The sequence below is a fragment of the Ambystoma mexicanum genome, chromosome 3q (assembly GCF_040938575.1).
Source record: "Ambystoma mexicanum isolate Mex_15411 chromosome 3q, UKY_AmexF1_1, whole genome shotgun sequence".
In the NCBI taxonomy this organism is placed as follows: domain Eukaryota; kingdom Metazoa; phylum Chordata; class Amphibia; order Caudata; family Ambystomatidae; genus Ambystoma; species Ambystoma mexicanum.
This window is the reverse complement of record NC_090926.1, coordinates 194433331-194450067: the sequence shown is the minus strand read 5'-3', so window position 1 is coordinate 194450067 and position 16737 is coordinate 194433331. Positions and strand designations below refer to the sequence as shown.

Here is a 16737-nt window from a genome sequence, read left to right as displayed (position 1 = left end):
CTTCTGTGTAAGCTCCCTGGGATTCAGGGTTTGAGAGTAAGCATTTTTCATCTTGCGTCCGGCTTGAATCAGGCTTTGCGACTGGAGGCTCGGCAGTTTAATTTGCTGGGGTGTTGGTCTCACGGAAGCCATCTGGACAGTTCTCTGAGCGGTTTCCTTTTCCTTGGCATGTCCCCATGGCGAGGAGTGGCTTTCAGGCGGTGGTGGGTTTTCAATGAAATCCCAGTAGAACACTTGAGGGAAGAATCTCTGGATGCCACACGTCTCCGTGCACGTAAAAAAATTTAGCAAGTCTGGATAATGAGACTTTGACCCTCATGTTCTTGGCAAGAAGTGATTCCTTGGCACAACCTGCATCTGGCAATAGCCGATACCGTAGACTTCTTCCTGATCAATGACAAAATGAAATGTTTTTTTAAATTGAACACACTGTGGTACCCCAGGCGCTTGCATAGCTCAGCTCTGAACCGAAAACGAGTTGCTTAAGGCACTTCATGTTGCGGCTCTCCATGACTCAGTTTCTGCAGCAACACACAAGACAAGTTCCAAATATTAGCAGCAGTCCAAACGTGTCCAACGTGGTGTCCGTTGAAGATATGCACACCAGTCCGCTTTACCTGCGAGGCCGACTTGACTTTCCTTCGACACAAACAGGCCCTGGAAACATCTCAAGTCCCCCGTTTCGAGGCCGCCATCGCCTCCTTTCCTCACTATGGCAGGAAAAGATCCCTTCTCGCACAAACTTACAAAGGGCCAACTGATGTAAACGCATCCAGAGATCTCCATCTGAAATCGGCCTCATCACTAACACAAAAAGCTGAAGAATTAAGACCGGCTTCTAATCTACAGGCTCATCGCCCCTGAGCTTTGCAAGGACCAGTGAAAATTCCCGAGAATCTGCCTCAGGGCATAGCTACTAAATCTAATTATCAACAAGCTAACAGACAGGAAAGTATTACAAAGAACAGACTGAGTAGACCCGAGGTTGAAGGAGGTGCTAATATAAAACCTCAAGGTCCTTTGCTTCAAGATCCAAAATATCAGACGTTGAAACTTGAAAGAATTTTGGATAACAACGATATGCTGATTCTTAATCGAAGGACAGTGCTGGAATTGTTTCACTGTATTCCTAATCCGAGGCAAGTCTGCTTGAAAGATTTAAGAATAATCAAATTTGTGGACGACCAAAGAACGGATCAAATCTACCTGCATCTGACATCTCCAGTGATCAAGAACATGCTGCTGGATGCAGCAGAAAACATGCGGATGCTAGGCTTTGATCTAAAGACACAGACTCAGAGTGAGTAAGTCCTCTAGATGCTCTATGTCGCCATGCACAAATTGTGAGCAGAAAGGTCTAACGGCTGAACCAACCGCAAAAGAAATCAACATCGCTAAATCAGAGGCAAAGTATTTGGACCCTCTTAATACCGTGTGTTCTCAAATGGGTCCGGGCCTGAAGTTAAATGTTACATTGCAAACACAAACATTAGTCAGTTAAAACCCCTGCCGTCAAGAGCCTCAACAGTACACTATGACTTCTATCAACTCAAATCCACGACACAGAATGGGAAGAATTTGTAACCCCATCCAGAAACATCCCCGTCTGTCAATGGCTTCATGGAATACTCAAGGCTTCAGCCAAAAACCTATTGAGATAAATCTGGGTTCTTCCGATTTGCTATGCCTCCAAGAGACCCAGCTACGTACAAACACGATTATGGATGGGTTTGTGACATCCCTAAGCACTGCTACAAAGGGAAAAAAGGGACGTTCAACTTCCAGCCAGTTAAAGTCTGAAAGTCCATCGACTCTAGTAAAATCTGTTTCAATGAGCCCATTGTCCCAAGAATCACTACTCACTTGGGAAATTGAAAACAAAGCTTTGGACTCCGACTCCAGGTAAATTGGTTGTAATTAATGCCCATTGGAACCCAGCTGTTACATCTAATGAAGCATTTATTTATCATATATCCAATCTAATAGATTCATACATTGTTCAACAAATGAACGCGACTGGATGTGGCGACCTAAATACCTCATGTCTGCCTGGTAATGTCAAGGCCCAGACCACACATGTCCGTCCATAATTCGAGAGCCATCATGTGGAATACACTAATGGACACAAAAAACATGCACATGTTAAATGGACACTAAAGACGATTTGCCGCCTAAAGTGACCTGGGAAAATATGGGCCGTTCATCTGTGATCGACTAGATCTTTTGTCTCAGGCCAGTTTTTACCACTAGTGGCCTCATTCAAGATAATACGAACAAAGAACAGCGATCACTATTTGTTACTCATGGAATGGACAGACACTGCTCCGAACACCCAGCAAAGGATGTCGGTACACGTTTAAAACGGATAAGTTACAGCATGGTCAATCTAGCTGCCGTGCCTTCAGGTCTAGAGGTTCACCAGTTGAGTACACCGCCCCCTTCTAGAACTTTACTTGTCCAACACCAACAAAAGACTCAGACCATGTTTTAGTTCTTCACGACTTTAACCCAGAGCTTGTCAAGCACAGGAAGGCGGTAAGAAGGCTCACCAGTGCAGCCAAGAAATCAGGAGCAGCACTTTACCAAGAATACCTCCGGCAGGGAGAGAGTAGCTACAAGAATTGGCTTTACTTGGTCAGACGGTCGTCTTACCAACAAGATTCAGAAACCATGGTTAAGATCTTGGTAAGAAAAGAAGAAAAAAAATACCAGGAGATTTTTGGTCTCTAATAAAATCAGCCGGTCCACAGCTGAATGACGACCAGTCGAATCCAATTAGCGGAGCCATTTGGATTTATCACTTTAAAAATGTATATGTTGCTGCCTCCGACACCACCCGAACCAACTTGACCCCTGTTGAGACGGTTCCCTTGGTTTCCTCAATGATATTCAGAGCCGAATTGCAAAGCTAAACAACTCACAAGCTCGTGGACCAGATTGACAGACAAACCTCGTTTTGAAGGAACATGACAAACGGGCACCTCTAATTCATGCGCTGTTAAAGATCTCCAGCTATTCAGAATTCCCCGCTCTTGTAGGAGGGCGATCGTGGCCCCCATTTTTAAGAGCGGGGATTACGAATATCCAAAGAACTATCGCCCTGCTCAATGAAATTGGGAAGCTGTATGGTACTATTATTCTCGACCATTTCTCAACCTGGTGCAGAGGTGCAAAAGTAAACCCATTACAATCAGGATTTGTTAAAGGAATCGGGACATGTGCGAACATTTTCATCCTTAACATGCTAAAAGGCCGAGCGAAATATGGGAAATTTAAATTCTTTATGGCTTTTGTCGATCTAGTACAAGCATACGACCAGATCGACCGTCAGAAGCTGTGGAGTAAACTTGAGGCAAAGAATTGTCCAGAATCTATTCTAGCACCCATAAAAGCTTTGCATTGTACCAACACTCTAAGGATACGGCTGAACAAATCTGGCCTCCTCTCCAAAGAAACCCCAACCGCCTGAGGTGTTAAACAGGGGTGTGCAACAGCTGCTGCTTTGTTTTAATTTTTTTCTGGCTGACATCAAGAACACAGATCCTGAACTAAGAGCTTTTCCGCCTAGTCGGCGGTGTTCTTACCACGCATACCATACACCTACAATATTGTCTTAGTAGATCAGACGCCAATAGGTCTCCAAAGGCAACTGCATGGTCTAACTATTTGTACCAATGGCTTGGAGAACAAATACAAAACAAAGATATTAAGCTTTGGAAACTCCAATAAAGGAAAGAACCAGTATAATTGGTCGCTGAAGGGTTGGCCCATTGAGCAAGTAAGCACCTTCAAGTACTTGGGTGTTCAGCTTAGTGATACATCAGTGGAAGCCCCGATGGTTACCCATCTAAAAGCTACATCCAAGGCTCTGTCTAGTGAAGGGCGCGCTCTGAATCAAAAATATGGGCGGTTCTCTATCCACTGTTTTTTCCTTTTATAAAGCCATGGTCGTTCCAACCATTACATACAGATCTGAGGCCATACCTAACATTCCTGCAACTGTCTGGCCATATCTAGAAGGCCTTTTTTGGAACAAAGTCTGGGCCTTCCGTCAGCCACTCCAATTCAAATAAAATGGCGCAAGTTGGGCCTGTCATGATTAAAATTAAATGCAGATTGGAAGGGCCTTGCCTTTTTGAGGAAATGCTTTCTACCAGATTGCACGCAAATTTTAGAAATGCTTCACTAGGCGATTGTGGCTTCTAACTCCTATATTGCAGAACTGGAGAAAGTCAACATGTGCATTGCTGGATGAGATCAGATGTTCAATTAATGATCTCACCAATCCAATGTTGATCAAACGCAAATTGCGAGAACTGGACTGGATTAACACCCTAGACTTAGCAGCTAAATACAAATTAACCATGCACATTCCAGCAGAACCACGCAAACTAGACAGTGTGCGAATACCTAAATCAATCTCCGGATCGAAAACTACGATAACAATTTCTCTGTATTCGCCTCAACCTATATCCAACTAATAAGATCCAAGCAATCCGTGGGCTATCTGACTTCAATAAATGCTGGTTCTGTAAAGATCCTCTGGCTGTGGAATCATTGAAGCACCCAGTTACCTTTTACCCAGCATTTGTGGAAAGTCGCACTAATCACTTTAGACATTTATTATCGTGTTATCAGAGTGAGGAGAAAGGCGCATGGTGGTCCCTCCTGATGGCAGGGAACAAGTTGTCCCATGTGATTGCTTTAACTAACTTTTTGGAGCTGTTACTTACCTTGTGAAGGAATCTGTCCATTCCCTTTTCTTTCTTCTTTATTTCCCTCTTGTTTTCCCCCCCCCCACTGGCTACAGTTCTGATTAATTTGGAATAGAATTTTATACAGATCATTTGGGTGTAATGCAGAACTGGGATTCTGCTTTGCTAAAAGAATTATCAATTAAAAATGGAAAAAAACCCGATAAGGAATCCTGTAGCATTTGAAGGGTTCACAATTAAATTGATCGGTTACCGAATGACTATGATTGAATTTAAAGGGATACTAGCAGAAGTAAAAGTGTATGTTGCAAGAAGTGAACGTATCAAGCAAAGTTGAAGATTAAGCTTAGTTCTAGGAATGTGGAACCGGTTTCAATTGTGTTATCACATGGAATAAATACCATTAGTATGTTCTAGGTAAAGGAAATGTTCCCTGGAGTGCTCACAGATAGTATTCGAAAACGAAAGGGATATGTGCATAAAGTTAAGCCTAAATGTGGTGTAAAATCCATGGTACATAACGTGAGGCATATACCCATTGCTTTGAGAGGAGAAATTAAGGAAGAATTGGGTAGGCTTGAAAAGGAAGGAGTGATTGAAGAAGTGGATGCTTCCGAGTGGATTTCTCCCATAGTGGTGGTGAGAAAAGCAAACAGTAAAGTTAGGATTTGCATGCCCAATAAGGTGATTGTGGTGGAAAAATACCCTTTACGTGTTATATCGGAAATGTTGAATCTTGGAGTAATGCTGACATGTTCTCCACAATTGATTTGCCTGCAGCGTATCACCAGATACTTTCTTGATTCAGCATGTAACTGTAACACATTTGGATATCGCTATTTTAGCATACCATTCAGTTTAGTGTCAGCAGCTGCTGCATTTCAACGGGTAATGACACATCTGTTAGAAGGTATAGCAGGTGTACAGGTTTTCCAAGGTATTTTAGTGCATGGACTGGGTGAACAAGGACACAATGAAAGGTTATGCAAAGTTTTGGGAAAGCTTGAGGAAAAAGGTTTCACAGTGGAATACAGTAAATGTAAATTTGATAGGAATTAAGTGGATTTATGGCACCGAAGTTTAAGGCCATGGAAGCAATTGAGAAAGCACCGTACCCATGCAACAAGGAAGAGTTGCAATCATTTTTATGTTTAGCTGATCATAATAAATTCATTGAGAATTTTGCAGCAATTACTCACCCATTGAGAGAACTAATGAAAAAGGATGCTAATTGTGGACAAACATAAGGATGCAGTTGATTGTGTGAAAAGATGTACATGTGAGGCCCCCTTGTTAGGAGTTTATTTGCTTTGGTTAGATTACAATTTTTTGGCAAAAGAAAAATAATTCATTCCATTCATTCAGCATTATGTTTAAGATCGGTATACTGAAAACGTTTGTAAAGGAGGTTTTTATCCCAGGCAGAAAAACATTAACTGTAGATGCTAGCTGTAAGGGATTAGGTGCAGTGTTATCGCAGAAGGATGGTGATCAAGATGGTGGTGATGCTTTGCATCCAGAGCTGTAAGAGACGAGATACTCTAATTTAAAAGAGAATTGTTAGCTTGTTATTGGGGTGCAGAACATTAGACAGTATGTACGGGTTGATACGTTTTTAATAAGAACTGACCACAAACCATTATTGGAGGTGTTGATGGTCAATGGTATGACAAGGGCTACGAGTAAGCCAACAGTGTCCACGCGAAACTACCCCGCTTTTACACACTATGGATCACACCTACTGTCCAAAGGTTGTCGATAGCCGCTGTGAAAAACTGCATTGATATCTGGCGGAAAACTAGACACACTGCTCCCGTATTCTTGCTGCTAAAAAAAAAAAACAGACAGTGTGATACAAATCTCAACACTGTATCAAAACAGACATAAAGCTGCATTTATGCCCATTTAGAACACCAGTGAACTAACAGCTCCTAAACGGGAAACCACAGTGCACAGCTTCTCAATATTGAAGACCGACAACAGGGGCCATGGAAACGCCACTTCATATTTGGTACTACATTAATAAGTCGAAGGCCGTATTAAGTGGCTCTTCTGAAAAACTTCAGCTTTTACACATTATTAAAGAACTTGAAGTATCCTGTATACATTACAACATGTGCTGGAAGCGGTCTGAAGCACTAATACATCCTAGTTGTATTTTGTGTCCTGGTGACGGATTGAAAACAGCAATAGATTTATCCACCAATGTGCTTACTTTTTTTGATCCAGAAACAGTGTGACATCCAATAGAGAGCAATTGTATAAATTGTTGTCAAGTGGTCCTCTCACCTGTGTTACTAACATCACTTTGAATACAATTGTTTGTTAAGTAATCAGAATGTTGAATCCAGTCTTGTGAATAAGTATGTATTATGGAGACCACAATGAACTGGTGAATTGCACAACTATTTAGTGGCTTTTAATTTTTTTTTTAAATAAAATGTGTTATAAAAATATTACTGACCTCATTGATCTACTAAGCAATGGCAAGGAGTTCACTTCTGTACTGACCTGCTGCCATAGTGTGTGAAAGTGGGGTAGCTTTATGCTATTATATATATCTCACGCACAGAGATTCCCTACAAAAAAAAGGGGGCATGACACTGCCTTGGTTAGATTTGCAAGTCTATTTCATTGGGCCAGTGATCGCTCCTCTAAAGGTAACAAGTGCATGTTGAAAGTGACATGCTTGTTCACAAAGTGGGTAGAATGTATTACAGCCCCGAATTGTAAGGCAGAGACAGATGCTGCACCAATGATCAACCACATCTCTCATTTCGGCCTCCCGCAAATGATTGAGTCGGATCAAGGAAGTCACACTTTACCAGTGAGGCGATTGCGAAGATGTGGGAGATTCTATGGGTAAAAAGAAAACTTCACATTGCCTACCACACAACCTCAAGCAGGTGGGTTGGGGGGTTAGGGGGGACAGAATGAGAATTGTGAGCATCTAAAAAGAAGTTTGCGGCAGACTCTGGACCCAGTTGGGACATCCAATTACCACGTGTCCCGATTGCTTTTAGGTCTACATCATCTTCTGCAACAAAGATATCTCCATTTGAACTCATGCCTGGACCAAAGGTGTTACCTCAGCTGCTCACCAGAAGCAGACACTGATACTGCTCAGGAGTACAATGAAAATGTAAGGAAGCACCTCCAGCACGCTTTTCCTTATGCTCAGTGCAATTTAGAAAAGTCGGCTGAAGGAAGACCTATTATGACCTAAAGACCACAAGGGACAAGGTTTACCTGTACAATTTTCAAAGGAATCAAGCCAAGGAGTGGGAATTTTCATCTTGGCATGGTGCCGTTGAAATTATAGATAAAAGATCACCTGTTGCCTACAAGATCCGCATCCCAAAAGGAGAACAGCGGAAAAAAAAAAATCAGTCTAAAAGCTGTCATCCCAGACACGCTTTACGACTGAGGAGCCAAATGAAAGTTGAGTAAAGGAACCATCTGAAGAATGAAATTAATTATATATATATATATATATATATATATATATATATATATATATATATATATATATATATATATATATATAGGTTTTGTGAAATGGTGAAAATGTCTTGCTCTTGTCAATTCTGTGTACATCTTTTGGGGAAATCCATTGTGCAATAAAGTACTGAGCCCCTTTTTCTTCGTTAGAAATTAACTCAATTTACTTCCAGCCTGTAGGCAAGAGGGGGGTCTGGGGAGGACCCTAGAAAGAAGGAAGAAAGGGGGTGCCGTGCCACACTCCCAACCCAAAGAAGGAAGGGAAGGCTGGACTACCCACTGACTAATGAATGGAGCCGGACCGGATGCAACAAAAACAAAAATATAACAAAAAGAAAAAAGGGGTCAGATGAAAACACCACTCTGCCCTGCTCTTCCCCACAAAAGAATCTTGGAAGAACAGGGGGGGGGCATGTGGGGTGTAATCAAAGGCCTACAAACCAACAGAAACGAAGGGCCATGTGAAAAAGTCCTACCCGTCACTGCCAAAGGAAAGGCAGCATTTTAATTTACAAAGGAAGAAGAAATTCAATGGTCCTTTCAAATGAAAAAAAAAAACAGGATTTTAAAAAACTGACAAAAACAGCCTTGCATGTGTGTTTGCAAATTACAGCAAGACATGAGAAAAATGTTCCTCTGCCAACAAAGATGTCAGAGAAAAGACACGGTGTGTGGTGACAAAAAGTAAGGTAGATTATGCTTCACATGCAAAATAATGGCAAACATTTGAAAAGAAAAGCCCGCTTGGTTGCCGTGAAGTTCCTGTAGGCCCATTTAGGCAGACAATGCGGGAGTCAATCTGCAAGGGAAATCCAGAGAAGGTCAAAACAAAAATATAATACAAAGGCAGATTGAAAAGGCACATCACATTACTGGCTGAGAAATAAATGCAGTATTTTCACTCAAACTGCACCCGATCAAAAGGTGGTACACAGTGACAATTCAGACGACTCACTTGTCAGCAGGAAAACAAACAGCAGATCAAAAGTATTTTATTAAGTAGTGAAAGAAACAGCCCCGTACTTCAGCTAAAAAGCAAAGTGGACCCTGAAAACACACTATGTCAAGGAATCAAGGCTGATGTTAAAAAATGAAATATGCAAGTCCATTACAGCACATGGGGCACTGGGCAAAATTCAAAAACAACTCCCCCAATGAAAGCCTGACTGGCATCCCAACTGCAATAAAATGTGTCCTGCGAAGACGTGTTGCAAACAGACTTTCCCTAGGCCTACTGTCTCAGGGCAGTTCTGAGCAGGCCAAATGCTCTGGCTGGTGCATGATCAAAGTAGAGGGGGGGCAAATAAAATACAGGAAAATGCAAGCTTTTCAGACAAGAGGACAGGGTGCCAGATGTCTGCAGTGGGGTGGTGGATCCCTGTGTAGCAAATGCATCCCCGATTTACGAACTGTACCTTACACCTCAAACAACAAAGACTAATCAAAATAGGCTGGCCCAGATAGACAAATGGCCTGGAGGAAGGGAACCTTGTATTTGCCTACAGGAAGATTCCCTTTTATTAAATGGACTGTCACAATCGTTTTCCTCAGAAACTCCAAATCACACTGGACACATTTTAGGTTTTAGATCATTTCAAGGCCATTTTGGGGATATAAAATTCCCCATCTGCGATTTACGGAATTGTAAGAGCAAGCCAACATGTGTTCCTGGGTTCTTTTAACATGTCCTGAATGCGAGAGTTGGCATGCAGATGGAGGGTAAAATTAGGAATATGGGCAATAAATTGTTATGCTCTTATGCTTCTTGTAAAAACAGGGGGAAATTTCCAAACGGCTCTGCAACATGGCGCGAACCCGGGTGTTTTATTAAATAAACCCCCCCTCCCGATTAGCTGATCGCAATATATAGATTATGGCAGTTGCTAGTAACATTAAGTTTTGCCACATAGTTTTTGCAAAAATGTGACATAAGAACAAAGGGGGTTGCAAATGGAATTGCCATAGGACTGCGCCAGACTCAAACCAATCCTTAGAGAGGGGGCAGGATGTAGGGGGCTAACTGTCCAATCCTAAGTGCAAGAACTCTTGCAGGGTACTACCCAAGATTGTAAACGTGACGGTGTCATTGCTGCTATATTAAGTGGATACACAATGAGTAAGGGAGAGGTGCTGAAACTGACCATGCGACAGCTACCAGGAAACCCAAAGGAGACTTTGCAGAGATCGCCTCTGGGTGGAGCTGACTATTTCTGGGAAGGCCTAAAAGCCAATGTCCTATTGTGGAGAGCTGGGGGCCATCCTTGAGAGAGAGAGAGGAGTGACCATAGTCCTGCCCTCTCATTCCAGAGGGTCCTGACACAGCTGGCTTTTCAGACTTTAAACAGTGGTTTTCTATGCAAGAAGAACTGAACCCTGAGAGACTAAAAAGGTGATGATATCTGCTTGTCGTAAATCATTTCCCTTTATGGTGGGGAGGAGGGGCAAAAACAGTGTAGATCCTTAACCAATTTAACTAAAAATATCAATTTAATTAATTCCTTTTGGCAGTACACCACGGGGTGAATTTTGTTAAAAATCGAAATTAACAAAGCACATTCCCAGTGTGCGCCAAAAACTATACTCTATAATGTAATTGGATAACCTTTTTGTCCAGCTTCCCCAACACCGGCAGCGTGGGTAGGCCCAAAATCCTCCCAATGTTTATCATCCAGCTTCCCCAACACTGGCTTTAAGTGGGGGGGGGGGTCTGAAATACAAAAGTCTCAAATTGTCCCAATTCTACTGTCAAAGTAGGGGGGTCTGAAAAAAAAGTGCTCAATCACCCCGTGTTTATTTTCAAGCAAAAGTGTGGGTGAAATAATAATGGTCATATGTATTTGCACAAATTTGTAAAACTAAACTGCTAGCCTTTTAAGCACAAAGGAAAATCGAAATTGCACAGCGTACTTGTTTTTTTGTTTATTGATCATTGTAATTATTTCTTCAAGTGAAATTTGTATAAAGTAAAGAATTGTGAGTTGTGTTCTTTTCAACTCACTCGTGGGATTTATTTATGTTGAGAGGTTTGTGTTGTGCCACGGATAATGTGGTGTTTGATATTTTAGTGTGATTTTCTAACATCCAATTCAAATAACTACATTTATTTCCTGTACACCGGCCTGGTTCTTGGTTCATTGATAGCTCAGGGGGGGAGGGATCCAAGGGGTATTAGATATATTGGAGATAGTGCTGAAGAAAGAACTGACATTAACCATTTATTTGTGATACTTAGCTTGGTAAGGGGCTCCCTGTGTTGAGGGTTACCTCAAACCGCTTCCTCGCCAAGCCAGGATACTGTTCAAGACTGCATGCATCATGTTAAAGGATATTTGTACCGCGCACCATCACCACCGGAGTGGTCCCTTGGTGCTCTGAAAGAGGGAGAGGGGAGGGGGTGATGAGTTAGTGGGAATGAGCTGGAAAAGGGGAAGATAGCAGTGATGTGCTGTTGGCAGCCTCAGCCCGGTGGGTCCGTTGGTTGGGCTTGGAGTGTTTTACGGTCGGTAGTCGTCGTGTGCTGTTGTGCAGGTCTATGTGTGGTTTGTTTTGTTGTAGCAGTGTAGTGAAGTTTGTGCAGATTGATGCGTTTAAGACTTGTGGTTGTGTTTGGTTAGAGAGGTGTATGCAGAGGAATGAAATTGTTAGTCTACAAAAGCAGTCATAAGTAGAACATCAGTGTACTAGATAGCTTAGTTCCACATATCTGGGGGGGTGGGGTACACGCTCCTCACACAGCAAATCAACCACCCGACTTGAAATGCAGCTTGTCTGCAAAAAAGTCCTTCTCGTGTCACAAAACCACCATCTGGAACTCAATCCCAATATCGGCTCGGAATGTCCCCACAATGCTCCCATTTTGCAACTCTCTCAAAAAGAGGCCTTTTCAACACCTGACCAAAGACTAATCCCAATGGACGCACAGACCGCAACTCTCAGTACTGCACTAACAATAAAAGATGACAGCCCAAATGCTGGCTACCCACACCCTGCACAGCGTTCTTGAGCTGGGTCCACACTATAAACAAAATAAAAAAATAAAAAGTATTCATATTTGCAATTGCTTATTAGATCTGGTGGAACAATGTATAACGCTCGACTATTAAAATATAAATTAACCCTGTTTTTGCAGTGCTTTCATTCCTGCCAGCTATGTAACAGGCAGCCAGCCCGCCCCCTCCCTTTTGTAGCTTTGACTTTTAATTGTGAAAGGAAATAATTAAAGTCTAAGAAAGTAGTAACCCCCCATTCTACAGACCACTACAAGCTAGACTGGGCGGGCCATACCAGACAGACACGGGTCCAGTTGTGGCCTCTTATGGGACGGTTGAAAAAAATATGCCATGGCTGATTTATCAGTTAGACATCTTAGAAGGCAGTTTCTGGAAGCAAATATTGAGACTCAGGCCATCTGCACCAATTCAGTATATAAGACTCGAATTTGGTTTGACTTCTCTTAAAGGAGAATTGTTGAGAAGACGTGGGCTGTTACACATCAAAATCCATACAAATCCTCGATGTCAACTGCTCAGTCTCCTGGCTGCCCCGGTACATGGTAGAGACAGTTTGGGTCTGGTGGTCCATGACCTGTTCAAAGACATAGGATGGTTCCCTGATTTTACCAGGGGCACACCCTATGCTACACTGAAAAGGGTTTCTTCAAAAAAGTTAAGACAGTGGGATTAGGTGGCAAATTAAAGGAATGTAGAGTCTCTACAGAGTTACGCATGTATGTCAAATATTGTGCATAGTTATCTGCAGCCTCAAGCCTACCTTAGACAATGACCAAATAGGGGTATGCAGGGATTTGGGCTAAGGTTGAGGATAAATCAGCTACAGATACTAACAGTAATGGGTCCACAGATGGGCCTTCTTAAAAAAGACAGATACTGTCGTTTGTGTCAAAATGCACTTAGCCCAGAGACTGCCAAACATATTTTCACTGAATGTAGGACATTGGGCCCAGAATATATGAAGTGGCTGGGACCATTTGTTCACAATTTGGAATACATAAAGGGTGATAATTTTTGGGCTTATTGTCTCAACACGGACAGCCAAAAAGTCCATATCGCTATGTATTATTTGTGGTTAACTATTAACATTTAGATAGTGTAAAGTGCACTAATGGGTTGTCTGAACGAAATGGAAAAAATTGCTGGTAAATGCTCGGTTTTATTATTGTATGATTGTACTTGTTTTAGTCTTTTACTGTTTTATTGTCATAATGGATTTGATTTACAGTGTTTGTTATACTGTGTTTTTGATATACTGTTTTTTATTGTATTGTGATTTTAGTGTAATTTTGTAAAGTTTCTTCGAAACTAAACAAATATACACACACACATACAAAATGAGTGGGTAAACCGGATTTTGAAATGGAGCATGGTTTCTTGGTAAATTTGAATACAAACGCTAAGAATACTTGGGAATCTCTGTTCCCCATAGCATGCTAACTTGTGCATTATCGCAACCTGCGTCCCGGGCCATAGCGAGAAACGATCTGCGTAATCCCAGTAATACCAGCCTAGTGCATGCTGGGATATAAAGCCGCCTCCACTCGCGGCAACTGTACGACGGGTGTCTGTCAAACAGCCAAAAGTGCACTCTGGAATATTTAACGGCAATCACCTGCCAGAGACTTCATAACGACTTGACGAAAATGCTAGTGCCAGATTACCAATGCAGCGAGGACGCGATTGGTAGTGCTAAACTAATTCATGTAGTGTCGAACGCTACATACCACACGACGAGATTTGTAGCGTTACGATGTCTGAAATGTAACAAGCTCTCAACCGCAATGTGGATCAACTTGGGTACATGCTGGGTTATACCGAGTTCTTTATCTCCGCCGATGAGAGCTTTCCAGGGACACATAGAACCTCCCTTACTCACATGGTTGAGATGAGTTCGGGCCTGGGCCTCTTTCGGTGGGTCTCTCTCCTGCTGGGCGGTTTCGCTTTATGTCTCACGGTTGTCTCGCTGCCTTTCTCGGATATCACGCGTTCTTGCAGTAGCTGGGGCGCCGCACTCCTACTTACGGACCGGTCTCGTTCGTTCGGTCGTTCCTACTACAGCTTCTCCGTGGTGCTCTCCTCCACCTCACTCCCTCGCGCTCCCTGCCAGGCTAATAGACACAAAAAGGGGACAGTCAAACACATAAAATAAAATGGTGGCTGCCCTTACTGTGGCGAAATGTGATGCCACCATATTGAAAAGGCAGATTGTTTATTAAGCTCGACTGACGAGGAACATGAAAGCATGATTGTATAACGTTATTTTAAAACATGATAAATCATCTTACATTATTATCACGAAAGGAATGATATAAGTGCTGGTCTCATTCAAAATAAATTCACAATTGTACATCTGTTACATTGTAGATTTGTACCGTTTTTTTCGGGCTTGTTCTTGCTACTGTAACTTGTTTGATCGCTCTTCTAGTCCACATTTCACAATGTTCATTTGCCTACGAAAAACGGTTAACTACCGGATGGTATTCATATTTGACGTACCGAAAACAAGACACTAATGTCCCTTTTCACTGTTGATGTGCACGCACGATGACGCAGCGGAATTTACAGCAATTTGCGTCCACGTTTTCTAGAGAACTCCATGCCTCATCACCTCCCAGACTTGCGCGTGCTTAAGCGTCCGACTTCCGTTCCAGACAACCACCAGTCAATTTACCAAAGCGCGATAGAAGTTTACGAGAATGCCGACATAGATAGGCGGCTTTCCGCGCTTGCGCCGAATATGGCCAAACCGTCGCCTCAGGTAGCCAGGCAACGCGCTAGGCCGCTAGGATTATGGCGGTCGTTTTGAGCGCGGCATGGTTTATAAAATAATAAGAAATCAACTATTATGTGCTGATATAAATAAAACCTAACGACATATACCTAAAGCAATAGGTACCTTGAAATAGTAACATGAAATGAAAAAAATCAATACAAATTAAAAATAACATCAAAGTAATCTACTAATGCAGGTAACTGAACTGCACAGTTCATTTAAATAACCATTACCTCTACGTCCTGTGATTTGTGACCCTCCCATGAGTATTACCCTTTTAAGGGAATTTGTCCCTCCCATGTGTATTGCCCTTTTGAGATTTGCCATGACATAAAAGGAGCTTCTGCAAGCACGTGCAGCAGAACGGCTGCGGACTCCAACTATGGGACTCCTGTTGTCTCCATCTCTCATTGTGGGCCTACAACGTGTGATCACGGTCCAGCGGCCTTAGCTTCAGGCCCCACGCCATGTGACCACCCAGACCAGCCTGGTGCCCTGGGTCCAGCCTGTGGTACCTGTCCCTTTAAGGGCACACACGCTGCAGAGTGACGCAACTCCGCTGAATGTGCACGTGATAAATGGGGCGTGCCACGGATCGCCAGTGCGACCATGGAGCCTGGACAGAGAACACTGTTGCGTGTGTTCCATATGCTGGGGGGGGTACACCGGCAACCATCTAAATTGGTAACTAGGTCGCATGGTCGATCCGACACGCGAACCCGCAGGGCTGAGGCTGTGAGATTTCTTGGGGCATTTTTCTCCTGATTTCCATGCCGCAAAGTCGGCGAGTTAAAATCGGAGGGCTGCCATTTGTTTTCTGCACGTGGTGGAGAAGGTTGCGGCTCCCGTTGGGAGTGCTCGTGCGCTCACCATCATGGGTGACCAAGACAGCAAGGGGCACTTACACCAATGCCTCAATTTGATGTTTCTGGGGCCCCATCGAGCCTTGCACCAAGGTGGAGGCTCTAGATAGACTGTCTGGACATTTACTATCCGGGCCACGTGTGAGACGGAGGAGGATAGCAAAGTGGCCACGCTGCTGTACTCGGCAGGCCCAGCAATGCATGAAATCTGTCAATCATTGCAGCCAGTGGATGCATCATACGCAGCAGCCAAGAACGCGTTGTGCGAGAACATCATGCCATTAGCCAACACGGACTATGAGGGATTCATCATGTGTAGCGCCAGAGAGAAAGATGATGAGTGTCTGGACTCGTTCTATGGCCGTCTGCACCGGATGTCGATGTTGTGTGTCTGGGAAAACGCACAGACCATGATGGGGTGTTCGTCTGGCAAGTTGAGAAGGCAGGTGCTGCGGGAACCAGGACTCACAATGCCCAGGGATACTGGAGTGGAGCTGGGCCAGTCCCATGAGGTGTCCAAAGTGAGGGTGTCGAAAATGGATGTGGCCATTCGGCCAGGGAAGACGGAAGAGGTGTGTGCCGGGGTCAAGGAGGGAGAGGTGCCTGACAACTGAGTGGTGGCCAGCGTGACAGAGGAAGCAGGCCTCTGGAGTCATGCCTCAAATGCGGTTATAATCTCCCGCACCCGGCGGAATGCCCTGCACAAGGGAAGGCGTGTGGACGCTTGATCACTATGCCCGGATGTGCAGGGCAAAGGTACCAGTGGTGGTGCAGAGGGGTGTGGTACAGGCAGGTTTCTTTAGACAACAGAGCCTGCCCAACGTCTCTCAGGTTGATCAAGGGGAAGATGGCCTGACTCAGGAAGAGGAGGA

The 16737-nt window shown here is 43.5% G+C and overlaps 1 protein-coding gene across 2 annotated transcripts in view; it reads right to left on the bottom strand.

Annotated features, from left to right (window-relative positions):
* Nucleotides 1-14412, bottom strand: part of PTGES3 (prostaglandin E synthase 3) — a 263118-nt gene extending 248706 nt beyond the window's left edge. Inside the window, exon 1 of one of the 2 annotated variants that reach the window (XM_069653533.1) lies at nucleotides 14106-14412. In XM_069653533.1, the coding sequence (XP_069509634.1) occupies nucleotides 14106-14107 (2 nt within the window). In that variant the 5' untranslated portion in view covers nucleotides 14108-14412. The remainder of the gene's footprint in view (nucleotides 1-14105) is intronic. The other variant, XM_069653534.1, reaches the window with a different exon arrangement.
* Nucleotides 14413-16737: the final 2325 nt, after the last annotated feature.